This window comes from Apodemus sylvaticus, chromosome 22, assembly GCF_947179515.1.
Source record: "Apodemus sylvaticus chromosome 22, mApoSyl1.1, whole genome shotgun sequence".
Taxonomy (NCBI): domain Eukaryota; kingdom Metazoa; phylum Chordata; class Mammalia; order Rodentia; family Muridae; genus Apodemus; species Apodemus sylvaticus.
The window spans coordinates 30920988-30948351 of NC_067493.1; the positions used below are offsets into that span (position 1 = coordinate 30920988).

A 27364-nucleotide genomic window follows, 5' to 3' on the forward strand; every position below is an offset into this window, starting at 1 on the left:
TTGCTTGATAATAACTGTAATTACTGCCCACGATGGAAAAGACGGAGAGAAAGTAATATAGAGCTGAAGAACACTACGTCAGGAAACAACAACAACAACTAAACACCCTAATCAGGATCGTTTTATCGCTATCTCTGGAACTGAAGACCGGCGATCAGGGTCTTGGGTTGCGGGTGTGTTGGGGAGACTCAGAACAAGAGATTCGGAAACCGAGATGCAAAGTCCTCCCGCGTTCCTAGGGGGACCCGGAAGCTCAGCTCGGTCCCGGAAGATGAGATGCTGACCTACTTCCGGTCTTTGTGACTCATTGTGTCTGTGGCGAGGTGTTGGGAGGGCCTAGGTCGGTGTGCAGTGCCCTTCGGCCGGGTTGAACCCGGAGTCAGCGGTGCTTGGTCGCCCGGCGTCCCCAGGCCGCTCCGGAGACTCACGGTGAGTCTCATGGCGGACTCTCGGAGGACGGGCGGGCCGCGAGGGTGGGCCGTGTGACCACCCGGGGGGCTTGGAAAGGAGCCCTGCGGGATCCCGGCGGTGCCCGGAGCTCCGGGGTCAGTGGGGAACCCTTTCTTGTCATCACCCTTGTATAACATTTCTGAGGATAAGATCACTAACGGACGTGATCCCCATGTCTGGATTCTTCTCCCACTCCTCCTGTCGCCATTTGCCGTGGTTGCAGGGGAGAGTTGTGTGTGGTTTTCGTTTTCTTGCTGCCCTTCCCTTCCCCGGGTCCAGTCCGCGTCCTAGGTCCTTGAGGATCTTGAGATGAACGATGCGGAAGACCTTGAGCTCCGTACACGTTTTGAGGTTCTGAAAACATTTCCAGATCACTTGCTTTTCTGTCTCTCCATCTCCCAGCGCTGAGCGAAAGCGCTGGAAGCTTGACAGTGGCTAAAAGATCGATTAGAAATTAACAGCGGGCTGTCAGCTTTATGGAAAGCTTCGAAAGCTCTTGCTGGTTTAAGCCTGTTTAGATGTCCTGTCTGGGAGATATTAGGTGGCGTGTTAGTTAACCTTGCTTCGTTGCAGTGGGTGAGACGTGAAGGATATCTGGAAGAAATCTCACCGGGCCAGTAGATTGATCAGCTTAATGACCTTAGATGAGACAAGACGTTTGCCAACTGTCAGTTTTATTATCCATGAAACTGACTACCTTTGCTCAAAAAGGTTCTTCAAACTTGAAAGAGTGGGTTTGGAAAATGTTACTGTAATTTTAAAAAAGGAGGGGGTCAGGTTATTTAGTTTGAAGTTCGCCCTTCCTTCCCTGCTCTTCCCTATACACTTGTGCGGCGCGCGCGCGCGCACACACACACACACAGATTATAGAGAATGACTGTTTCATGGCCTGGGACCAAAGAAAGCATTTATTGTACAGAGCAGTGCTATGGGGATTGAAGGCAATCAATAAATACTTGTTGGAATTATGAAGAATTCATTGTAACCACATCAACAAGTGAAGTTACTAGAAAAGCTGGCCAAACGTGGAAAATTAGCTTTATTACAAGGGAGCTATAGTGAAGAACTATCCAGATGGTTTGTTTTTTTTTTTCAGGTTTGTGTCCTCTTTCAATTACTACACAAGATTCATACTTGTCATTTTATTCAGGTTCATCTTTATTAACTTATAGAAATGCCTGCTACTGAATACTATTTTCTTTTGTTGATTCTCTACTTAATGTCTCCATTTGCATATTTTACAAGTGGTTTATACTGTATTTAGATACAACCAGGCCAGTGTACTAAGTCTTAAATTTAGCTCTTCATTCTGTGGTGATATTGATATTCTTTAGATCGTTTTTTTAAAAAGTGGGGGAGGGGGGGTCCTCTCTAGTTCTGGCTGACCTTGGAATTCTAGCCACTGCCTCCAGAGTGCTGGGATTAGAGGCACTTGCCACAACACTAGGCCACTAGCTATCTTTTAAGAGTAGCTTTTTCATATTATAAAGCATTTTACTTCTCTGTTGAAGAGGGGGATTAAAGGATCATTTATTTAAACTTGCAAGACTTTGCCATAGAAGAAAGACTGGATTTTGAGAAAACATCCTTTGAAATAAACCGTGTTTGGAGCCCGGAGTCTGGAGTCTTTTCTCGTCGGAAGTCATTTGTTTTTTCTCTGGTGAGGTCTGGTTGCTGGGCAGTGATTTTTTTCTAAAGGAGATGATATGTCAGAATGTGTTTCGTTTTAGACAGACTCCAATGGTGGTTTTCTACCTCTCTTCCTCTGTCCGTACTCCATCACTAATTAGAATACTAGAAACCACTGAGGGATGTGCGACTTATTTGCAGGGGATATAATTCATTTGTTCCAGCCTATGCTGTCTTTGCATGCATTTCTTCCGCTGCTTATCTTCTAAGCAGGCAGAAAATTGTAGTGGACAATCATATCTCCTGAATTTACTTTTGACTTTTTTTTTTTTTTTTGGTCCTATTTTCTGACCTCAAATAGCCTTATTAAGCCTTGGATTCACTATGTAACCAAGACTGACACTACAGTCTGGATACCCCTGCCTCCACCTCCACCTCCACAGACATGCTCCACCACACCTGGCTTGTTTGTGTTTTCTGTTTTGCTGTACTAAGGTTGAACCTGGGGCCTTTTGTATGCTAGGCAAGTGCACTGCAACTGAGCTATGTCACCAAACCCTTAAGTTCATCTTTAAAAAGTAAGACTTCCCCAGTTCCTACTAAGTGCCAGAAACTTTTTTCAGCGTTTCATAAGCTAATTTGCTTAATTTAAGAAACATTGAACACACACACACACACACACACACACAAAGAGAGAGAGAGAGAGAGAGAGAGAGAGAGAGAGAGAGAGGGAGGGAGGGAGGGGGGGGAGAGACTTGGTAATTCAATCAAGTGTTGTTTGCCTCAAGCCAGGGCCTTAGACTTCATGCAGTCTGCCACTGGACAGCGTCTCTGACCTTTTTTGCATTTTGTATTAGTTTTGCTGACGTTTGGGGGTTTTGCTGTTGGTTGGTTTGGTTTGGTTTTGTCTTTTCTAGCCCAGGGTGACAGTAGGCTCCTCACTTTTCTGCTTCTACCTTCCAAGTGCCGGTTTACAAGTTTGCGCCACTACACCTGGCTCCTATTTTCATTTTAGACAGGGTCTCACTAAGTTGTCCAGGTTGGCCTTGAACCCTCTCTGTAGTCTAAACAGATCTTAAACTTTTGATCTTTCTGTCATACATTTTTCTTAAAAGAATGTTTAGGCAGGGGGTTAACTCAAAGGTAGAGCACTTGCATGGCATGCGTCGGGACCCACAAAGTAATTAGGGTAATAATACCATGGCACAGTTGGGAAAGCGTTTGCTAGATAAGTGTGAGGATCTGGGTTGGGATCCCAGCACCCGTGTAAAGCCAGCTGAGGGGCATGCACCTATAACCCCAGCCTTAAGAAAATGGAGACAGGATGCCCAGAGCAAACTGACCAACTAGCCTAGCTCAGTCAGGACACTCGGAGTTCAAGTGAGAGACTCAGCCTTGGTAACGTAGAAGGCAATCAAGAAAGACACCCAGTGTCAACCTCTGGCCTCCACACACAAACACACCACACTCCTGTTGGGAAAAGAAAAACAAATTTAAAAAAGAACTTGCCCCGAGATAGGACAGTGTCGTTTCGGACCCTGGTCCAGCATGCACTTTCTCTGAGAGCTTAGGTAAATGATTTACTGTCTGTTAACTGCAGTTTTAACACGACAGTGCAAGATGATATTCCTAGGCACCTCGTAAGACTGTGGGGATGTGGTCCAGTGAAGTGATGAGTGTGTTAGTTGGCTCCTGCAAATGTTGGCTCTTACTCTCCTTTTATAACGTTCTTGAGCAAACCTGAGCTTAGGTTTGCCAAGGCAGAGCGTGACTGAGGTGCTGGGTTTGGAGTCATTTTGCTGAGTGGAGAAGGGTTTGTGGAGTGCAAAGGTTGACTGGAAGTGATGCTTGAAGGGAAAGTGGAAATGAACTGGAACCCACTGACTGGGGCTGTAAAGTTTTAGGAGAAATAATCAGAGTGAGGTAGCAAATAGATTGTGTGTGAATGGGGAGAGAATAGGGGTGGAGAACCGAGAAGCCAGACTTGAGCTCGGATTGGACAATAAACACAAACAAAGTTCCTTTGCTCAGGGCTTTGTGGGCGCAGCAGTGGGTAGAGCGCTCGCTTGTCTAGCATCCGAGAAGCCCTGGGTTCCATCCCCAGCACTGCATACAACAGACAGGTGTGATGCCTCACTCCTGTAATCTCAGCACTCAGGAGGTGGAGGCCGGAGAATCAGAAGTTCAAGATCATCTTCTGAGCCCTGCCTGTTATGTAGCCCTGTCCTAAACAATTCCCTCCTCCGTGCATATGAAGAGGGAGAGTCAAAGAAAGCAAGGTATTAATTTAAGCCTGTGCAGGTGAGATACTAGAGGAGTGTCTCCCTGAGCTACTCACTGTTGAAGAAGAGAGCGGAGGGAGAACTGAAATAGCAGGGGTGGTTCTCCCTATGTGTACAGTCCAACTCCTCATCTCCTTGTTTAAGCTAGACCAGTCACAGACAACGTACATCTTGGAGTCTGAGTAAAACATTGACAGAGTTGGAGTTATTCATGGCAAGAGTGAAGTCCGTTGGTCATCTGTTTATCACACTTGGGTTTAGATAACTACAATTAAGGGGAATTCACCACTAACAGGAAGAATGCAGCAGGGCTGGAATCGAGGAGTGTGTCCTGAAGGTGGAAACCCTTGAATGCTGAGATAGTATGGGTCAGACATTCATTGACAGTAATTGAGGGAAACCAGAATCTCCTCCAAACAACACTACACTGACCTCTGTGTGTATTGGGATGGAAAGAAATCACCACTGAACTGAAACAACTGAACGCAACAGCATATGGGGTAGGTTGTCTAAACTGCCACTGAGGGCCAGTGCCTTGGCTCAGCAAGTAAAGACACTTGCTGCCTTAGCCTAGTCAGTCCTCAAGAGCCACATGGTAGGCAAAGCCCAAAAGTTGACCTCTAACCTCCAATAGCTCACTGTGGTATGTGTGTGTGTATGAGTGCACATAAATAGCATTTAAAATAAAATCGTTTAAACCTAGTCACAAAAACTTGCATACCTGTTATGTCCTTGATGTTAACCTTCAATCTGGATAGGAGAGGGAAAAAAAAACAATAGAAGAGGAAAAGCAGACAATATTGGGGTAATCTTCACTGCCAGGATATCTAATTTCTTCTTGTTTCTCTGTTTCAAATTACTATAACATCAACAGCAAACAACCAACAACCCATACCACCTCGTTATGCCCTAGCATTCATAAGGTCTCTGAAAGGTCTGCAGAATTCCAAACATCACACAATCCTCAGAAAGTATCACACTTCTGCTGAATACAAGTCAAATCATAGCTGCTATAGACAATCTAAAGCAGCCCCATATTCCATACCTGGGGTTAAAACAAAATATTTCTTTTTTTTTTTTTTTAAGATTTATTTATTATGTATACAGAATTCTGCCTGCGTGCATGCTTGCAGGCCAGAAGAGGGCACCAGATCTCAGTATAGATGGTGGGGAGCCATTGTGTGGTTGCTGGGAATTGAACTCAGGAGCTCTGGAAGTGCAGCCGGTACTCTTGTTTTTTGTTTGTTTGTTTGTTTGTTTTTGTTTGTTTGTTTGTTTGTTTTGGGGGGTTTGGGGGGTTTAGTTTTTTCGAGACAGGGTTTCTCTGTGCAGCCCTGGCTGTCCTGGAACTCACTCTGTAGACCAGGCTGGCCTCGAACTCAGAAATCCACCTGCCTCTGCCTCCCAGAGTGCTAGGATTACAGGCATGCGCCACCACTGCCCGGCTCCTGTTTTGTTTTGTTTTGTTTTGTTTTGTTTTGTTTTGTTTTGTTTTGTTTTAAAGAAACCAAACCTCCAAAATTATCACTATACTACAGACCATGATCCCATTTCTATCAAATCTAATCAGTATTTTTAAGTGAGAACCATAAAATTGAAGCTGTTTTCCTAGTTTAAAGGTATTGGTTTGCTCTGAGGATAGAGCTCAGTAGTAGAACACTAGCATGTACCCTGGTTTTGGTTCCCAGCCTTGCATAACATAAAAATTAACCTAAAAATCTCTTGATTTAACTCATTGTGAAACAGATGGTCGATTTATTAAACGTTTTGTTTTTGCTTTGTTGGGCTTTTCAAATTTTTTTTTAAGTCCTGTTTATTTATTTGTGTCTAGGCAGGCAGGTGAGTGTGTGGAGTATAAGGTCAGAGAGCAGCTTTCAGGAAACTGTTCTTTCCACCATACAGGTCCCAGGGATCTCCATAGATCTCTCGGGTCCCGGGGAATCTCCATAGATTGTCAGGCTTAATGGAGCTGCCTTTAACCACTGTGCCATCTTGCTGGCCCCAAGATGCTTGGTTTTGGTGGCTGTAGAAGTTAAGGCAACACTTCCCAAGACCAGTGGGCCCAAGTGGGAGAATTGCAGTTACGCTCAGCAACATATGAGTCATGCTCCATGCTAAGTATTTGCTATCAAAAATTCAAATTTCCACAAATCTATTTTCATTTTCCATGATTTTCTAAAACTTAATTCAATTAGTATGCTTTGAGTACTTCTGATAGTGTTACAACAAACATGGTGGTAAGGGTTGCAAATCACATAATTGTCCCTACTTTTAATAGTAGAGGGGACAAATCCAATCACAGTTGGCTCTAACAAGTATAAGATTCATTGTATCCTCAGGCTTGGCAATTAGAGCTTTAACCACAGAGCCATCTCACCAGCTCCTCCAGTGTAAGATTTAAAGTGTCGTGGAACATTTATGGTTTCCAAAAATCCTAACTAGTTTTTGCAGAATAACCAAAAAGTTGACGTTTGCTATTACTAAAGACTTCAGGTCAAAGCCAGGGAGTAACTCAGCAGGTAAACACACTTGTCACCAAGCTTGACAACCTGAGCAATCCCCAGGACACGTCTACGGTAGAGGAGTCCTATGGCCTCCACACATGTACTGTGGCACACGTGTGTGTATGATAAACATCAATAAAAGACAAAGTTCCATTGACATTCTTCATTTGGAAGAATTTTTAAAAGAGCTTGAAAATAGTTGCAAGTTTGTCTTTTAAAGGCGTTTTTGTGCCTGCTGTGGTTCACGTGTATGCCAGACACACACAAGTCACGTCTTGTGATGTGGGTGCCAAAATTTAAACCCAGTCCTCATGATGGCACAGCAGGTGCATTTAACGACAGACATCTCTCCAGCCCCGTAGTTCCAAGTTAATATTAGAAGTTACATCAAGGCTAGTGCAGCTCTATAGTGGTTTTCTCCTTTATTTTTAGGGACGTTCTTAGTGTTTTAATATGTACCCTTATATGAAGGATTAATGTGTACCCTTATATGAAGCACAGCTCACTTTGCACGTGGCCCACGTGTGTACATTCTCATGTACGTGTGTTGGACAATCCACACAGTGGCCAGAAGACAGCATTGGGTGTTTGTTGTTCCTCAGGTGCTGTCTGCCTTGGACTTCCACTAGCCTAGAGCTTACGGAGAATGCTCGACTGGCAGGCCTTTGAGCCCAGGGCCCACTTCTCTCTGTTTCCTGGTCATTTTTATTAACTCTTACTCTGCCCCGCCCCCTTGTTTTTTAACTTCAGGAATAGCGCGGGAACCAATAGAAGACAGTTGCTAGGACAGAAACTGCAGCCTGACCCTGCTGGGCCTCACCAGCTCACTGAGCCTGAATGATGACTGCTGAGTCCAGGGAAGCCACAGGTCTGTCCCCACAGGCTGCACAGGAGAAAGACGGGATAGTCATCGTGAAGGTGGAAGAGGAAGATGAGGAAGACCACATGTGGGGGCAGGACTCCAGCCTGCGGGAGACGCCAGCAGCCGACCCAGAGATGTTCCGCCAGCGGTTCAGGTGCTTCTGTTACCAGAATACTTTTGGGCCTCGAGAAGCTCTGAATCGACTAAAGGAACTTTGTCATCAATGGCTTCGACCAGAAGTCAACAGCAAGGAACAGATCTTGGAGCTGTTGGTACTGGAGCAGTTCCTGTCCATCCTGCCCAAAGAGCTGCAGGTCTGGCTGCAGGAGTACCGGCCTGACAGCGGAGAAGAGGCCGTGACTCTTCTAGAAGACTTAGAACTCGATCTGTCGGGACAGCAGGTAAAAAGAGATGACACCTGGTGTGTAAGAAGGACACAGACTTAGGAGTGGGCTCAGGGGAGTGTGGGGAGTGTTTGGGACACCTGTCCTTGCCTGTTGCTGTCCTGGGCACTTTCAAAGAGTTCTGGGGGCTTGGCAATATAGCTCACTCTGTTCTAGAGCATGTGCATAGCGTTTGTGTTCAGTGGCTGACATAGAAAGGATGAGTGGGTAGGGGGTTCCTCCTTTCAGCATCCACAGGAGCACTTAGAGGCTTTTCCTTTTTTTTTTCTTTAAGATTTATTTATTTTATTTATATGAGTACACTGTAGCTGTCTGACACACCAGAAGAGGGCATCAGATCCCATTACAGATGGTTGTCAACTACCATGTGGTTGCTGGGAATTGAACTCAGGACCTTTGGAAGAATGGTCAGTGCTCTTAACCACTGAGCCATCTCTCCAGCCCAAGGCTTTTCTTTAATATTTCTAATAGTGCTTCATGCCTCTAATCATAGCACTTGACATGCTAGAGCAAGAGGATTATGAGTTCAAGGCCAATCAGAAGTTTTACCTAGAAAACATTTTCTCCCCTAAGGTCCCAGGTCAAGTTCATGGGCCTGAGATGCTTGCCAGGGGTCTGCTGCCTCTGCATCCAGTTCAGGAGTCGCCGGGCTTTGACCATCGTGAAGCCGCCCAGTCTCATTTCAAGCATTCATCTCGGAAGCCTCGTTTCTTGTCATCCCGAGGTAAGAAGCTGGGTTCACTTGTGGGAAAGAAGTAAATGTTCAGGTTAGAGGTGGCTTAGTCGGTAGGGTGTGTGCTGTTGTACATGGGGCACCAGGTTCCGTCCCAGCACTGCATAAAATGAGGCATGGTGATACAGTCCTTTTAGCCCAGCATTCTGGAGGCAGAAGCAGGTAGGTTTCTTGAGTTTAAGGACAGCCTAGTATGCATGAGTTCCAGGATAGCCATAGCCACTTAGTGAGGCCCTGAGTCAGAAGTAAAGCCAAAAGGCAAACTTGTAACACTCAGGACATGGTGAAAGAGGTTCAAAATTTCAAGATCATCCACTACACAGCAAGTTTGAGGTCATTCCAGGTAGCCCAGGTCAGTGAAGGGATGAGACCTTACCCCATACCTCCAAAAATAAGGTGGGGAGGTAAATGATCCAGGATAGAGGCATATCGCTCTGTGTTACCAGCTAACACCACAGCAGCCTGCTTGTTTGGTTAATGCTCACAGAGCAACCCTAGGCTGAGTATTTCCTAGGGAGGTGAGTAAACTGTGCACCATGTGCTCTCTGAACACATCATCACGTGTTAAAAACTGTGTGCAGTCCAGATGTCCAGCAGAGTTCTGAGTGGACAGGATTGGAACAAGTGGTATCTTATTTCCAGCTTGAATGGTTTGTTTTGAGACAAGATCTTGCTGTGTAGCCCAAGGCTGGCTTTAAACTCACAGTCTTCCTGCCTCGGCGTCCTGAGGGCCAGGGTTATAGGTGTAAACCATTGGGCCAAGCTTCCAGCCTGGGTTTTGGTTTGGTTTGGTTTTTGGTTTTTTGGACTTGTTTTTTTTGAGACAGAGTTTCTCTGTGTAGCCCTAGCTGTCCTGGAACTCACTCTGTAGACCAGGCTGGCCTCGAACTCAGAAATCCGCCTGCCGCTGCCTCCCAGAGTGCTGGGATTACAGGCATGCACCACCACCGCCCAGCTCAGCCTGGGTTTTGAAACACTTTCTTTAGCATTTCTTTTCTTTTTTTTTTTTTTTTTTTTTTTTTTTTTTGGTTTTTCGAGACAGGGTTTCTCTGTATAGCCCTGGCTGTCCTGGAACTCACTCTGTAGACCAGGCTGGCCTCGAACTCAGAAATCCACCTGCCTCTGCCTCCCAAGTGCTGGGATTAAAGGCGTGTGCCATCATTGTTTTGTTTTGTTTTTTGAAACAGGCTTTCTCTGTATAGCCCTGGCTGTCCTGGAACTCACTCTGTAGACCAGGCTGACCTCTAACTCAGAAATCTGCCTGCCTCTGCCTACCAGAGTGCTGGGATTACAGGTGTGCACCACCACCGCCTGGCTTAGTTAGTATTTCTTAAATAAGTTTTGTAGGAGTCATAAGTCTTTCTAAAGATTTCATATGTATATTTGGTTTTTGGCTTTTTTCAAGACAGAGTCTCTCTGTGTAGCCCTGGCTGACCTGGAACTCACTCTGTAGACCAGGCTGGCCTCGACCCGCCTCAGGCCCTGGAGTGCTGGGAATAAAGGTGTTCACCACCTCCTGGCATAAAATGTTTTATACCATTCTTTTTTTAGTCTTCCAAAGGGAAGAAAATGAGAACGAATCACTTTTTAGACTGAGGAAATGAGAAAAGTAATAGTTCAGGTATTATTTCTATAAAAGTCTGTTGCATTAGAGGTCAGTTCTCCAACCACTTTACAGAAATAGACAATATTTTTTTCAGAATTTAAAAAAGCAACTACATAGCATATCGGAGGAATTGCCAAAGGGCTCAGCAATTGAGATCTTGCTGTTCTTACAGAGGACCGGAGTTCACCTACGTCAGGCTACTCACATCTGCCTGTAACTCCTTTTTCTGGACTCCAATACACAGACAGACAGACAGACAGAAAGACAGACAGACAGACAGACAGACACACACACACACACACAGACACACAGAGTCTATTTCCTTTTTAAGTTTGTTAAAGAGTTACAGAAAAGCTAAAGTATGTTCCTTCACCACTGTCTTTTATTTGTGAGGTCATTTAGAAGAGGAATATTAGAGGGTAGCGCTTAAAGTAGCGTTCTCTCTCCCAGGCACCCTGGAAGACAGCCAGCAGACACTACAGTTGCTATATAGCTTTAAGTCCCCCTATGTTGATTTCCTTCTCCACTAGCAGAAGTGACAGTGGCATCATTGGGTGTCAGCTGGAGAGGACACTCAGGATCTAAGCTTCAGGTAGCTAGGGAAATGGTTTTAGAGACTGCAAATAGAGTTGTTATTTTCAAAATTGTTATTGAATGGATTTGTTCTCAATTTCCTCTATCCTGTTCTCTCTCGTTTCCTAACTCCGAGAAGGCCTAAGTGCCGGTGGTCTTCCTGTCTGTATTTTGCCTCACATGTAAAGGATGCAGTGATTAAGTGGTCTGTTTCTGTGGTTTTTGGCAGCTCGGACCCATCCTCTGTCTATCAGTAACATTTCCAAATCTAAGATGCTTGGCAAAGGAAGGAAAAGGGGAAGTTTACATTTTCAGTTGAGTTACTTTATTCTTGTCACTCGTGGCATTTGGTTGGCAGTCATTTGCGATGCTGTGGCTGCCTTTGTGTGCTGCCCACACCTCCCTACATTTGCGTGTCACATCAACATTTGAACAGTGTGTGTTTGACCAAACAGGGAAACTAGCTCAGAATGGCAGAACTATACTTAGAAGTACAAAGGTCCCCTGCTTCCCTGTTATTCTCAGTGTTCTGTGAGCTTGAAGATGTGTTGTTCACAGTGTATGCAGAGAAGGGAGTCCTAGCACCCTGGTGCCGTTCCTGCGCTGGAATGAAGTGCAAGCCAGATGCGGAGCTGCTGATCCTACAGCTGAGAATAGTAACCTCGCATGCTAAACTGACAGTACACAGCCATCAGCCTCCGCAGGCCTCATTTCTCCTTTTAAAGTTTGGACCTGGTGATTTTGAGGACCTTTTCATGAGCTCCATGAGGTTCCAGGTTAACAGTGAGGTCTTAAGGAAGCTTAAGTCTTGCTTCCTGTCAACTGTATCCTATGGAGCTATCTTTTTAAGTAGCTAACTGTCAGACAGTGACTGTGCTGGTGTAGGAGAATGCCGGGGCTCTGCACTGAGGGAGGCTCGGAGAGGAGCCAGTTTCACTCACAGCCCTTTCTCCTTCTCAGCTCTCCCTGCCACCCATGTTCCTGCCCCCCATCATGAGGGGAATCCCAGAGACCAGGCGATGGCGTCTGCACTATTGACCGCAGATTCCCAGGTGAGCCATGGGCCCCTCTTCCCTCTGGAGACCCTGGATTGGCCCATTCTGGGGCATCTTTCATGAACCTCAACCAGGTCACTTGCTCGTGGTGCCCAGCCCACTGAGAAGTCCACTGCCCTCAATGTTAGGGCTCTTCCACCACAACCCCCAGTCCATCAGGGTTGGCCACGTGTTCTCTCCTAGTGCCCCACAGTCCTGTCCTCAGGTCTGGGCAGTAGGACTGTCCCTGATGCTACAAGGGAGCTGAGTGTGGTGATCTCCTGTTATTTCAGGCAATGGTGAAGATCGAGGACATGGCCGTGTCCCTCATCCTGGAGGAGTGGGGATGTCAGAACCTGGCTCGGAGGAATCTCAATAGGGACAGCAGGCAGATGAATTTGGGGAATGTGTTTTCCCAGGGTAAGACTAATGCAGAATTCCTGTCTACTAAGTTTTTTTGGTTTTTTGTTGTTGTTGTTTTGTTTTGTTTTTGTTTTTTTACTTCTGTGCTGCTTAGTAAGGGAAAACATTTGTGTTTGTTGAGTTTCAAAGGCATAGCCCTCCAACTCCCTGATTCCTGGCAGGTTTGGTGTGTCTAGGTAATTTCTGCTCTTTGGAATCAGATCTTCTACTCTGCGTCTCTCTCTGCTCCCCAGCCTTTTGGTTACCTGGGAGGATTCTTTCTGCTCTGGTGCACTAGACTTCAGCTTGCTTCTGTCAGGGGAGATCTCCTTTTCCTAGTAGAGATAGCCAGGCAGACTACCCACCAGTCCAATTCCAGTCCCCGCCCCACCACCACCCTTTTTTTTTAAACCATGTTCCTAAACCTACCAAGATATCCATCCTCCTTAGATGTCTGTCTTTATCCTGTTAGAGATTGCTCAGTGTGCACTTTGTGATTCCATAGCTTTGGGCTTGGCTCCCAGGTCTAAACCCAATGGTGATCTTCTGTGAAGAACTCTTAGTGCTGAGAGTGTAAGAAGAATGACGTAATTCAGGGGACATCAGCTAGATAAATGTCTGACCCAGCAAATGAAACTGTTGCATAGGCCTCTCCTAGATCATAAGTCCTAGGACACAGTGTCACCAAGAAACCCAAAGATGTGTGCGGTACTAGAAAATTTCATAGCAAAGAACTACTCCACTTTGGGTGGGCAGAGGGAGGATGAACAACATGGGCGTGGAGAAGCTAGGGTTTGGTTTAGAAACAGACATAAAAGGGGGAATGGTTTTTAGGCACTTGTACTTTATACTGAATAGAAGTTAAGAACTAGCCTTCACTTCTAAGCTATCACTGCTATAATCTGTGAAGGAAAAAAAAAAAACCCAGATGGCATAAACACTCTTAAGAACTGCCTAGCAGCTGGTCAAGGACCTTTGTTTGGAATTCAAGAGCTTTCTCTTCTCTGCAGTTGGCTCAGTGGTTATGATGATCCCATCCATAAGTCAAAAGTTAGCTATAACCAGTTCCTCTAGTCACAGCATTCAGGAGCCTACAAAATGGGATGAGGCAGACCCTCTTGGAGTCTTCACTTAAAAGCACACTGCAGGGCCAGGGAGATGCTTCTAGGTATAGACACTTGCTGCCAAGCCTAGCAGTCAGCTCGTCCCCAGGACCCACATAGTGAAAGGAGGGAGTCGAGTCTCACGGGTTGTAATCTAGCCTCCACACATGCATCATGGTCCACACACACACAACTAGATACTAAATGAATAAGTAAATGTTTGAAGATTTTGTTTAGGGGCGTAAGAGATGGCTCAGTAGTGAAGAGCACTGACTGTTCTTCCAATGGACCCATGTCCAATTCCCAACACCAACTTGGTATCTCACTACCATCTGTAACTCCAGATCCAGGAGATCAGTGCCCTCTTCTGACCTCTACAGGCACCAGACCTGGTACATATACATATATGTGCAGGCAAAACACCCATATACACACACAATTTTTTTTAATTGTTAGGTTTTTTGTTTGTTTTTGAGACAGGGTTCAACTTCCTTTTTAGATGAGGTTGTCCTTGAACTCACAGAGATCCAACTGCCTCTGGCTCCAAACTGCTGAGATCAAAGGCATGCACCACCATGCCCAGAAGTTTTTTTTTTTTTTTTTCCTTTAATGGGGTATAGCAGTGTATAGTAAAATTTAAACTTTAGTACTTTAATATGCTAGTTGCTAAAATGCAGAGATTAACTCTACATTGTAAAATTTGTTTGCTGGTACTTCTGATTACAGTCTCCAGAGTTGTTTCTTTCCTGTAAACCTCAACTATCAGTTGGTGAAGATTTTATCTATTTTGGTAATGAATCCCCAGATAGTTCCTTCATCCCTTCCCTATTACTTGAGCTCAGGTCCTTCTGTGCTGACCTGGTAAATGAAAACTGCTTTCCTTGTCAAGGGGCCCTATAATACCAAGTGTGGGGCGCCTTGTGACCTGCTAACTATGCCCTTGTTGATAAAATATGACAGAACTGGGAGGGCCTGCTTTTCCTTCCTTCTACTAACAGCACTAACCAATTCCTCAGACAATGACTTGCCTGTTCTCTTTTTGTAAGACATACAAGTATTTGCTGGAAAAGCAGCATGACTTCTTATTGCATTTATTTTTGTAACAAGGTCTCATTGTGTAGCTCTGGCTGGTCTTGAACTTCAGGAGATCTGCCTGCCTGTTCCTCTCATGCTGGAATTAAACTGTTACTGGGACTGCTTTTTTTTTTTCCCTTGACACAGAGGCTCTATGTAGCCCCAGCTGTCCTGGAAGTTCATATTGAACAGACTGGCCTTGAACTCAGGAGATCTGCCTGCTTCTGCCTCCAGAGTGCTAGCTATGATTAGAGGCATGTACCACCATGCGAAGCTGTGACTTGTTAAATATGTTTTCTTTCAAATTAGTTATCAGGGGACCATATAATAGAACAACCCTTGAAGCCTCTCAATCCTTATCCTCTCCTTCCATAACTTTCTCTGTTCAAGTCCCACTGTGCTTGTGTATTCGGATTCTTTTGACTCTTGTTGTCTTTTTCTTTTGAGATAGATCTTGCTATGTAGCCCAAATGGGTCCATCACTGGTCCATCTCCTGCCTCTACTATTAAATGCTGGGTGTGCACCACTGTGAATGCACTGCTCTGCCTGGCGTTTGTTGTACTCTTTACCAATACCATGATTTTTTTTCTACTTCCATCCTAGCTCTTCTTCCCAGTGTTGTTAAATTTTTCCCCATTTCTACTTTTATCTTTAATACTGTGAAGACATTCTCCCAGGTATATAGAAGCTTCATAGAAAATGTCACTGTATGAACACCTGCATTCAAACAAAATGATGCTATTTGTATTTTCTGTTTATCATGTCAGGTTCTGAGAACAGGAATGGGAATGAGTCAACCTCAAAGGCTGAAGTCAAAGAAGATTCCACCTCACATAGGGAGATAGCAGGAAGATTCCAGAAGGAATTTGGAGAAAGACGGGAACAGCAGGGCAGAGTAGTTGAAAAGCAGCAGAAAAATCCTGAAGAGAAAACTGGCAAAGAGAAGAAAGAGCCAGGGCCACCTACAGCCAAGGAAAAGAAGCCCACCACAGGAGAGCGGGGCCCAAGGGAGAAGGGTAAAGGCTTGGGAAGAAGCTTCAGCCTGAGTGCAAACTTTAACAATGCCCCAGAGGAGGTTCCATCGGGAGCAAAGACTCATAGATGTGATGAGTGTGGGAAATGCTTCACAAGAAGCTCAAGCCTTATCCGCCACAAAATCATCCACACTGGAGAGAAGCCCTACGAATGTAACGAGTGTGGCAAAGCCTTCAGTCTCAATTCGAACCTTGTCCTTCATCAGCGAATCCACACGGGAGAGAAACCTCATGAATGTAACGAGTGTGGCAAGGCCTTCAGTCACAGCTCCAATCTCATCCTGCACCAGCGTATCCACTCTGGAGAGAAGCCCTATGAATGTAACGAGTGCGGCAAGGCCTTCAGCCAGAGCTCAGACCTCACGAAGCACCAGAGAATCCACACAGGGGAGAAGCCCTATGAATGTAGCGAGTGTGGAAAAGCTTTCAACAGAAACTCATACCTTATTTTGCATCGGAGAATTCACACCCGAGAAAAGCCCTACAAGTGCACTAAGTGTGGCAAGGCCTTCACCCGGAGCTCAACCCTCACACTGCACCATAGAATCCATGCCAGAGAGAGAGCATCAGAATACAGCCCAGCCTCTCTGGATGCCTTTGGAGCATTCCTGAAAAGTTGTGTGTAAAGCAGGAGTGTATCTTCAAGCCATTTCCCCCCCCTTTTGTTTCTGGAATTATGTCAGACCAGTGTGCCCATCGAGGGAAATGTAATAGCACCATCAAATTGTTTGAGAAGTCACACTTCAGGATCCCTAAGAGTTACTGTGTCCTGCCTTCAGGTGGTCTGTAGGCATGTAATTCTTAAAGTCCTTGCAAGGGAAAGCTGGTTGTGTGGATATTCTTCCACTCAAGATAAAAGCACACACAGTAAAACGTCACGCTATCTAGTAATGTGTATACCTTTAAGGTTTGCTTCCCAGCAACCACACCATATAGTTGATGAGTCAAGATTAGCTCTGTGAATATTATACTGAAGTTAAGAAGCCACTTGGTGCAAACAAACCCTAATTAGGCAACCTATATTTCTCAGTGAAGAGAGATAGTTAATACAAAAACTACATTGGGACATGCTGCTTGAGCAAGTTATATATCCAGAGGGTTGTGTATCTGATCACTGGTAGCCTGCCAAAGCTATAGAAATCTAGGACTGTGCTGGTCAGACTCAAACCAAAGATTCTATCTCTTTCTGAAAGAGGTCATATGCACCGGTTTGTAGTTCCAAGGACTGTAACAAATATGGATGGGCCTGCCCTCCTCAGTGAGATCAGTCCTACTGAAATAGCAGCAACTCAAGATGCTTCTCTTCCTCCTCAACATCCCTGAAGCACTCTAGCACTCCTAAATGCACTCTCCACAAATTAGCACTTGATTGTATACCATCTTTTAATCCTTCATTGTTCAGTGTTGGAAGCTTTTATCAATCACCACTCCCCCAAAAAGATGCTTCAGTTGTCTAGAAATACAGTTATGTTCCTGACAGCACAGCACTGGATGTAGTACTAAACACACAAGGCACTCCTTATGACGGACCTCTAACAGAACTATCATGTTTGTAATAGAGTCTGGGAATCATGTGAGTACCTGAACTAGGGTACCTTCAGACCTATAGGTCATGCTATAACGTATTCTGGGGTCAATGTTAATTTTGTCCTAAGTATAAACAAAAGCTTGGTTAGCTACCTGCAGAGACTGCAAATGTGGATCAGTAAGTAAATACCACAGAATATCATCCACTTAGAGAAGAAAACTATGAACACTAACTCTAAAGTTTTTGTTTGTGTGACATCATTTCACAGCAAAGCTTTTGTTCTTGGCCAGAGTTCTTTTCAGGTAGCTGCTGAATCGTGGTGTTTTGAGCACTTACTGAGTTGTTTAACACTTAGCTAATGCCGTTCAAAATGTGTGATAGGTTTTTGTTGTTCTTTTGCTTGACTTTTTTTTAGTGGGTTTTTAAAATGTTTTTGTTTCGTTTAATTCTCAGAGAAAGGGAAAAATTAAAGGGAGTATTTTTTTTCCGCACATTTAACCAGAAACTTCTAGAAGCATCTGTCATCATTAGCCGGCAGTAACTGAAGATGTCCTGTTGCTCTGAGAAGTTCACCACCACACTGGTGTGGTTGGTTGTGTCATTGTATTTTAATAGCACAGTGTCTTTTCTATTTCTCATGAAAGACTAAAGTGAAGAAGTGAGGTTAGGGGACTTTTAGCCTTTCCTGTCATCTCTGCAGGTAGCTTCTCAGAAGCTCTTGATGATACAGGAGACCCCAGGTATCAAGCTATGCAGGTGTTGGGGCCTTGAACAGACGGCTTTATTTAAGAAAGCATTGGGATAGTGTGGACAGCCCTACAGAACCCTAGAAACATAAGCTAAAGACAAACTTGAAGACTGTTGACATGGACGCCCCACATATGGTTTGAGATTTCCTCTCAAGAAACAACTAAAATCATCTTGCACCAGTTGTCCGCTGACCAGCAGCAAAAGTCGGTGAGACACAATAGCAGCAGGTCTCATCAGGTTGGCCCCTGTGGCTTCTGCTCCAGGTCAAACTAGAATCCTACAAGCAACCACTGGTCCCTGTTTGACTTTATTTCTTAGACCAACCATACATCTCTGGCGGCATCTGAGCTGTTTGCTCAGTGCTGCCTGTAAGTATTCTATCTACCCAGCTGAAAATCAGCACAGCTTCTCTGAAGATTGTGCCTGACTCACTTTCTGGAGTGAGGTGGAGGTAGAGAGATGCTTTAAAGTTCTTCCTAAAGGACTGAGTCATAGTGATGGTGGACTTTTGTGTGAGAGCTCTGGCCTGTTAAAAAAAAAAAAGAGAAAGAAACTGAAATAAGGTACAGGACTCCAGAAGCGCATCCAGACACTGGCTTTGATCCCAAGAAAGGACTTGGGTCATTTCCCTGTTGGCTGCTTATACACAGACAATTAACACGGGCTGATGCTCTTCCACCATTGCTCTCTATTCTTAAATGAAATTAAGACAGACCTGTGCTCCCATCCCTCAGTTGATTCCCATTTTACTGGGACATCTTACTATTCAATAGTCACTGGGATGGCTTCAGATCTTCCGCGGATGCAGTCCTGGAGGCAGCTATCTGAAGATACACTTTACTTAGAAAGCAGACTATAGGTGGTTATCCACATTTCTTAGATGCTCAGTAGTGTCACTACATCATGGTCAAACGTGACATCTACCATTAGTGCTCAGGCTAGTTAACAGCCTGAGTGCTTACTAGTTAACCATCAGCATGCCAGTTGACATGATGGAACTTTAAAACTTGTTAAACGAAACTTTAGATTCTTCAAGTTGTGAACTTCTACTTCAGCCTGGCAGGCAAGGCTAAGCATAGATGTGTGAGACTTTATATGTAGAGCACTTAATACTAAAGGCATAAACGTGAGACGGCTAAATGTGTGTAGAGAGACTGACATGTTGACTATGTGGGGCAGGCCATGCCTTACAGACATCAGAGGATTCCAGAATGGAACCTAGTCTGAGTGTGACGCCTGGCAAAGGTTACACTGTAAATAAACTTTATGTGAGGCCAGCTTCATAGTACTCATTGCTTTGGACAGGAAATTCCCTTAGTCTATCCCAGTCATGCAGTAAGATCCAGAAACTGCCGAAAGAGTGCAGTCTTAACTCCAGAGGATCCACAGGAGAACCCAAGTGTGGGGAATGCTAAAGAAACAGCAAAAATGTACCACTTCTTAAAACTGTAAACATTGAGTACCTCGGTGTGTTTTGTAAGGCTGTAATGTCAGTGTGTCTTTGTACCTCATCCTTCCCATCATTCTTTATAATTCCTCGTAAATGTGTTTCAGTCCATTGAACGGAGCCCTACAGGGAGTGGGGAGAAAGTGAAGTTTTGGAGTAATTAAGAAACTCTGCTTATAAACATGATTAGGTCTCAGAACTAGGGGTGGGGAGGAAACTTCTTAGGTCGGTGCTTATTGAATGGAGAAAAGTCTGAAAAGAGCTCAGTAGAACACTAAAGTAGAACAACTGTGCGTGTCCCTTCCAAGCTGCCTGGTCACTCGAAGGGAGTGGGCAGGCTCTGGCCTGGAGGTGGACTGAGGTTCTTCTCCACTGTTCATATATTTGGGGGAAATAGATAACAGAGGCTAGAAGTATGCCGGAAAGGCTCTCCTGCCCACATTCTATGAACCATGGTACCACAGTTCTGTTTTCCCACTCATAAATCCTCTGTGCTCAGACCAGTAGGGACTCTGTCCACAGGAAGGGCTACTTTCCAGGAAACACAGGTAGGTCTTGCAGGGAAGGGGAGCTATCAGAATTTGCAAAGCATTGCAAGATTTGGTTTTGCTTTACTGCAAGGTCCCGTCTTTGCTCCCAGTCTCTGGTATATTTGTGCTTAAGAGACAATGTTTGAAGATTCATAGCTGTGACTATTTGTTGTTTTAAGATTTTATCTTAGAATTGCCAACTTTATTTCCAGTAGGCAATGCTGATCTGTTTATCAAAAGGGAACTTAATCAGGCTCATCTTGCCATCCTCATGGAAGACTAATTTTGTCACCAGAGTGACAATGATCAGACACTCAAGACAGCAAGCTTGCCACAGAACCATTTACTGTGTCCCACTATGAGCAACTGTCAGAAGTCTGTATGAAGAACTAGGGGTGTGGTTCCGTCCCCAGCACTACATGAAAAGGATGTGGTGGCACATGCCTGTGATCCCAGCACTTGGGAAGCAGCGGCAAGAGGATCGGGAATTTGGGATCATCCTCCGTGGTCCTCTGCGACATAGCAAGTTTGAGACCAGCCTGTATGCAAGAGATCCCATCAAACAAAACCCCACCCCCACATAACTATGTATGTGTACATGTGTAAGGGAGCCAGGCATGGTGGTACATTCCTTTAATCCCAGCACTTAGGAGGCTGAAACAGAGATCACAAGTTCACAGCCAGCCTGTCTCCAAAGAAACAGAAATGTGCAGGTATTTCCCATTAGGGAAACAAAGGCCTGTGAATTGTATGAAACATAGAATTTCATACAGAAATAGAGAATCAGAGAGGAAACTTAATGATATAAATAGATCATTTCATAGAAACAGAGTAGATTTTTATTTCAACTACTACCGGAGGCAGTGAGCATTGTTGGAAAAGTTTTCCTAACACAGATCTAGGCTTTGCTCTTAGTATGGAAACACTACTGTAAGTTTTAAAGAAGTTATTTTGCTATTCATATTTTTTTTAATGTCTGAAAATACCTGTCTTAAAACTTTGTAAAACAAACTTGAAGTTATAGGTAAGGTAAGCCATCACCAATACTGCAGGTCAAACATAAGTTTGGGAAATTGTTTTGATATCCCATAATACTAATGTCCTAGTAGTTTTGTATTATCTGGTTCTGTTTCCTAGTTGATACCCCCAATCCCATGTTTTTCTATAATATTCTAAACAGCAAAATGAAGAGAGTGAAGGTTACTCAGCTCTAAGCTGTGGTTCCAAATGAAAAAAGTGTGAAATTAAGAATTGTGGGTTTTTTTATTTGTGTTTAATCTGGGAGGTTGTGATATACCCCCCTTATAAAAACTGACTCAGCTTAACTGACTCAAATTACTTGATCATTAGCCAATTTAATTAATCCTTGAAATGGTCTCTGTTCACAAGCACTCTGAGGTTTGTGAAGGACTGGAAGAGGTTGGACCAAAACTTGGATTTCATTCCAGTTTGACACTGGGGCTAAGTCCTGTTGGTCCACCAAAGGACAACCAGTCACACTGAGTCATTTATCTGTAGCCTCCAGCATATTTCAAGAGAATGGCCAAGTAAGGTCTAGCAGCCCATGATCTGCTAAGTGCTGAGGCCAGGGAAGCCTGATGGGGTGCTTGCTCCCCTTCTTCTCCATCTTAAGGGATGAGCTTGGAGTGTCCAGCCTGCCCTAGCTGGACTGGAAGTGTGAGACTCACCTGGAATCCCTCAGTGAGGGGCGTGGCTCAAGAGCATTTATCTAGAGTACCCCAAGAATGTGAGTGACCCCAGGACATAGTGCAGCTCTTGCCCAGAACTCCTGGTGAGAGAGAGGTAAGCAATAGAGCATTTGCTAGAATAGCCTACTAGTGGGTGGGCTCTGACATGGCTCAGGAGTGGGGCGATTGCCTAGCATATGCAAGTCCCTTGGGTGTAGTCTCTAGCACTACCCTTGCCCCAAAACAGTTCTTACCTTCTCACGGGAGGAAGATTATGATTAAACAGAAAAATCTTGTCCTAAGAATATGGGTGTTAAGGGCTAGGGTGGTTGTGCAAGCAAAATTTTAGGTTGAGTGTATTTTTATAAACTTTCAGTTAGGGATCATTACAACCAGGTCAATATGGTAAGCCTAAATTATATAGAGAAATAACTCAGGCACTGTCCTTTTGTTCATAGGCTAGATAAACCATCCTGTTTCATCCATTCATGGCATATATTAGAATAAATTAGACCCAAAGAAGAAACTTTGTTATGCCAGCAGGATTAAAATCATTGCTGTTAAAAAGTGGAACTTTGACCAGCCTCTGAAGAGTCCAGATGCTTAGTAGATGTTCAATAAATAATTTTTAAATGGAATTTGTTTTAAATCCTCATTCGTTTTTTTTTTTTTTTCTACAAAGTTTCCTTTTAGTAAATGGGTTTAGGAGAAAAAGTAGGTCTTTGGGTTTTCTGTTTCTTTCTTTGTTCTCCTTAAAGCTAGAGAAAACTAAACATTGTTGAGATCTAAAGTTTCAAAGGAGAAATGGCAGGCTGAGCAGGGAGTGAAGTTGGTAGAGTGCTTGCCTTAATCCAGAGTTCCATCCTCAGCACCATCTAAACCACATACGGTGGCACACACCTGTAATCTGAGCACTGCAGCAGTAGAGGCAAGAGCATCAGGAATCGAAGGTCATCTTTGGCTGTGTGGTGAGTTCTAGACCAGCCTGGGCTTTATGCGAATCCTGGAGGGAGAAGAGGAAAGAGTATGCATCTAAGATCCAATGGGATGTTAAACTAATAAAGAAAACAAACGAGATATGCAGCAAATATTCTGTTGCCTTCTGGATCTGAATCTCGGTAAAAGACTAACTTGCCATTCCCAGCAGGCAATACTGGTGATTGCTTTTGTATGAGGTAGGTTTTCAGGGCTCAGCTGTGTGAGGGAGACAGCTCAGTCAGGTGCTTGCTGTGTGCACATGAAGACCTGATGTGAGTACCAGAACTGAAGCAAAGAAGGGTGGGGTGGGAAGGTAGACACAGGAGATGCCTAGGACTTATTGGCTAGCCAGCTGGTGGCTCACTTGATTAGTTTCAGCCAAAACAGGGACCCAGTGTCAGAAATTTAAAAAAAAAAAAAAAAAAAGGCCAGCTTTTGAGAAATGATGCCCAAGGTGGTCTGGGGTCAGCTAGCACAGATGCATCTGGCCATATATGTATGTGTTGGGTACAGGCCCAAGGTTTAAAAAGTAGAACTTCTACTCTATGACTTCGGGTAAAATTCAATCTTAATTTTTTTTTTTAACTGTCTCATTTAAATGAAGTGACTCACTGATTTAAAAGTGCTTGCCCTTTCAGAGGACCAATGTAGGCAACTCAAGGTCCCCTATAACTTCAGCTCTGGAGGGTTCTTGCACTCTCTTCTGGCTTCTCGGGGTATGTGCACACACACACACACAAATAATACTTTTTAAAGTAGAACTACAACCCACTAAATTCTCACACAAAATTGACGTTTGTTTGACTTTGTCTCTTTTAAATAATTGATTTGCTCATCGTATTCAGAAACTCTGAAGGAGGCTGAATGTGTTCCAATCTTGGTTTGCTTGGGGTCATACTCTTTGAGTCAGTATACCTGTTCCTGCTTTGCTTTCTTTTCAGGGCTGTAATGGAGTAAACAAAAAGATAACACACACACACACACAGATTGGAGAGTGGCTCAGAAATGAAGTGTACTTGATTTTAGAGAGGACTCGACTCGATTTCAGTTCCTAGCACCAACATGAAGGTTCACAACTGCCTGTAATTCCAGCTTCAAGAGGTCCAGAGCCCTCTGGCCTCCAACAGCACCAGGTACACATGAGGTGCACATATACCTACATACATATAGGCAAAACAAAAATAACATCATTTAAAAAAAAAGTTGAGCATTATGCTTGTAATCCCAGCACTTAGGAGGCCAAGATTCATTTCAAGTTCAAGAGCAGCCTGGTCTACAGAGCAGGTTCTAGACCAGACAGTGGTCTCAAAACTCAAAAAAAGGGACTTTCTACTTAGGACACTTCTGACACCAGATGTTAGGTTTGGTGGTTGATTGGTTTGGTTTCCTAGTTCTCTGGACACCTATGACATTGTATGTCCTGCAAGTGAAGTCAGTTCTGACACTGCCTGAAGATAGTGTAGACCCCACAGGCTGAGGGACTCACGGGTCTATAGTGAAAATTTTGGTTTCTTTAAAAACCCAGTTATATGAATATGTTTTTGTTTTGATCCCATGTGTGGGATAAAAGGCTGTTTCACAGCAGGTGATTATGATTTGCCTTGTGCGCTAGCAGGGGTGTGATATTTGTCAACTTCAGAAAGTTTTTAACTCTGGAGAAGGGTATAAATGGGAGAGCACCAAGAAGGCCTGTGGAGGCTGCTGCTCCTTGCTGTTATTGTGGTTTGTCAAGTATTCCTGAGCAATGAGAAGTTGGAGATACCCTGATGACAAAAATAGGACTTTCCCCAAGAAACATCCCTAAAGTAAATAAATAAATAACCACAACTATCTGCCAGGCATGGTGGCACATGCTTTAACCCCAGCTCTGGGAGGCAGAGTCAGGTGATGGCACGCCTGCAATCGATGCCCTTGGAAGCTGAACAGAACTGTGGGTTTGAAGGCAGTCTGGACTGCATTGTGAGAACTACATTGTGAGGGTGTGGGAATGGATGACTGCAAGGGAAAGCAGGAGAGGAGGGGGAAAGAGAAGGATACTTTTGGAGGGAGGGAGGAGGAAAGGAAGAGGGGAGAACTCACCTCAGTAGGAAAGGAGGGAGCCCGGAACTACAGTAAACATTGCTGGGTTCTCCCTATCTGGATTTCTGTGACACGGGGAAGGGAACCCATCTTCTTTGTTGAATCAAATAATCTCTGAAGACAATAAAGAACAGCGCAATATAGAAAATAGTGGGAGCCGGGTGGTGGTGGCGCACGCCTGTAATCCCAACACTCTGGGAGGCAGAGGCAGGCGGATCTCTGAGTTCAAGGCCAGCCTGGTCTACAGAGCGAGTTCCAGGACAGCAAGGGCTATACAGAGAAACCCTGTCTCAAAAAAACCAAATCCAAAAAACCAAAATTAAATTAAATTAAATTTAAAAAAAAGAAGAAAATAGTGGGAGAGTCCAAAAGTAGTCGTAGAAATGAGTCCCAGTCTTCAAGCTTACCACATCTTAAAGCTTTACTTTGTGTGTGTGTGTGTGTGTGTGTGTGTGTGTGTGGCAATAAACTGTTAATCTGCTCTTTCTGACTGGGCAGCGTGATACCACCCGTCCCAACACTCTGGAGTCGCTGAATGAAGACACAAACTCTTACAGTTATTTTTAATATGCCCTAAGCTAGCTCAATGGCTGGGCCACCCTAGAGCCTCCAAGTGAACTACACACTCTCCCCTCCGATATCTTGAGTTATTACTTTCTAAACTCTATACTTTTTCTCAGCTGCCCCAGACCCGGTGGGGAGTGGCCCCTGGGGCCCCTTTTCCCTGCTGCTTACGTGGTTGGTCCTGTCGTCCATAGCTCTCATGTTTGTATCCCCTTTCTTCCTTCTGTCCTGGCGATTCCTCTTTGGGAAGCCTCAAAGTCCCACCTCTGTCCACCTGCTCAGCCATTAAAAAAAACAAGTGTAAGCAGGGACCTGCAGTGGACATGTGAATTCCCATGTAAACCCAAATCAAATCCTCAACATGTGTGTGTGTGTGTGTGTGTGTGTCACAGAACATGTGTAGGTCAGAGGAGAGGACAATTTGCAAACATTGGTTCTCTTCTAGGAAGTAGGTCCAAGGGCTCGAACTCAGGCCATCAGGTTTGGTTGTGTCTTTGCCTTCCAAACACATCTCTCCAGTCCACATTTTACATTTTATAATCCAAGATTTGAGAAGCAATTTCCTGACATGATCATGGAGTGCTTTAGGGGATTTTTTTTTTAGGGCAATTCTAATTTTCCAAATGTGAATGTGAGTGTGGTGTGTGCAAATGCTTGTGCCAGTGTGTGTGCTCAGAGGCCAGATGAGGACATTAGGTGGACTGCTCTGCTGATTCTCGCCTTCTTCCCTTGAGACGACCTCTCGCTCGACCTGGTTACAGGCCCCTGTATGGCCTCTGTGGCTTTTATATGGCTGCTGGGGATTCACACTGTGGCCCTCACATACGTGTAGCAAGTGCTCGTACCCACTAAGCCGTAGCCACAACCCCTTCTCAGGCATTTTAAAGCATTTAAAATCTCTCAGGAATTTAAAACTTACCAAGAAGGGTGACTAGTTTGGAGTGATGGCTCAAGCCGGAAATCCCAGGACTCCCAAAACTAAGGCAGGGGGCTGACAAGCTGGTGGCGATCAACACATACCACATGCCAAGACCCCATCTCAAAACAACAAAAACTATGCCGTTCGTGGCACAAACAGACTAGGAGTAGTTAATTAAAAATACAGAAAAGCATATTTTTGCCTAATTTGAAGAACATGTTTACAGTTAAGGAACTCTCTTCTAGATTAGTGTGATAGTAAATCATGACTGTCAATTTCATGGGGTTTTAAATCACTATGGAAACAAACCTCTCCGAAGGGATTGTCTAGATAGGTTAATTGAAAAGGACTTCCCACTCTAAATCGGGGCGTCCTTTTACGGCACTCATCTCTCTCTGTCTCTAACTGTAAATTTACTGTGACCACAACCTCAGACTATGACTTTAGAACCCTTCCATCTGGGTGGTTTTGGTGCAGGCCTTTGATCTCAGCACTGGGGAGGCAGAGGCAGGCTAGCCTCGTCTACAGAGTGAGTTCCAGGACAACCAGGGCTACATGGAGAAAACCCTGTTTTGGGGAAAATAAATAAATAAATAAATAAATAAATAAATAAAACAGAAACCCTTGAACAAACAACAACAAAACTTCTTTAGGTTGTTTTTGTCAGGTATTCTGATACAGTGACAAGATAAGCAGCTAATACAACCAGTGAGCTCTTGGTCAAGGAAACAGAAGTAAAAGGTCACTGTAGCAAGAATAAGGGCCTGTGGTAAGAGGTTAGCCTGTGGATACCCAAGACAACACGTTCAGTCAGCCACATGTTTGGCTCTTCCTCATCACTGGCTGCATCTGTAATGACTCATTTCCAAGCCTGCTAAGATCTCTCTCTCTCCTTTGTGTGTGTGTGTGTGTGTGTGTGTGTGTGCTGACATATACTGACATATGCCATACTGCATGATGTGTGGAGGTTCAAGAACAGATATTGGTCCTCGCCATCCATAGACACAGGATATCTTTTTAAATTTCCCACTGCACACATCAGGTTACCCCGTGAGAGAATACTGAGTCTTCCGTCTTTACCTCGTCCCCCTAGTCTCTGTAGGAGTGCTGGGATTACAGAGATGTTTGTGACTGCATCTGGCTGTCCGGTGGGTTCTGGATAGATGAACTCAGGACAAGGCTTGCTTAGT

General features: G+C 44.4%; 1 protein-coding gene across 2 annotated transcripts in view; it reads left to right on the forward strand.

Moving 5' to 3' along the window:
- The first annotated feature begins 289 nt into the window (after positions 1–289).
- The window catches only part of Zkscan1 (zinc finger with KRAB and SCAN domains 1), a 43514-nt gene continuing 16439 nt past the window's right edge, over positions 290–27364 (forward strand). Inside the window, exons 1-6 of one of the 2 annotated variants that reach the window (XM_052167480.1) lie at positions 290–429; positions 7616–8128; positions 8705–8855; positions 12004–12095; positions 12371–12497; positions 15425–16197. In XM_052167480.1, coding sequence (XP_052023440.1) covers positions 7703–8128; positions 8705–8855; positions 12004–12095; positions 12371–12497; positions 15425–16197 — 1569 coding nt within the window. In that variant the 5' untranslated portion in view covers positions 290–429; positions 7616–7702. Of the gene's footprint in view, positions 430–7615; positions 8129–8704; positions 8856–12003; positions 12096–12370; positions 12498–15424; positions 18519–27364 lie in introns of those variants that run through there. The other variant, XM_052167477.1, reaches the window with a different exon arrangement.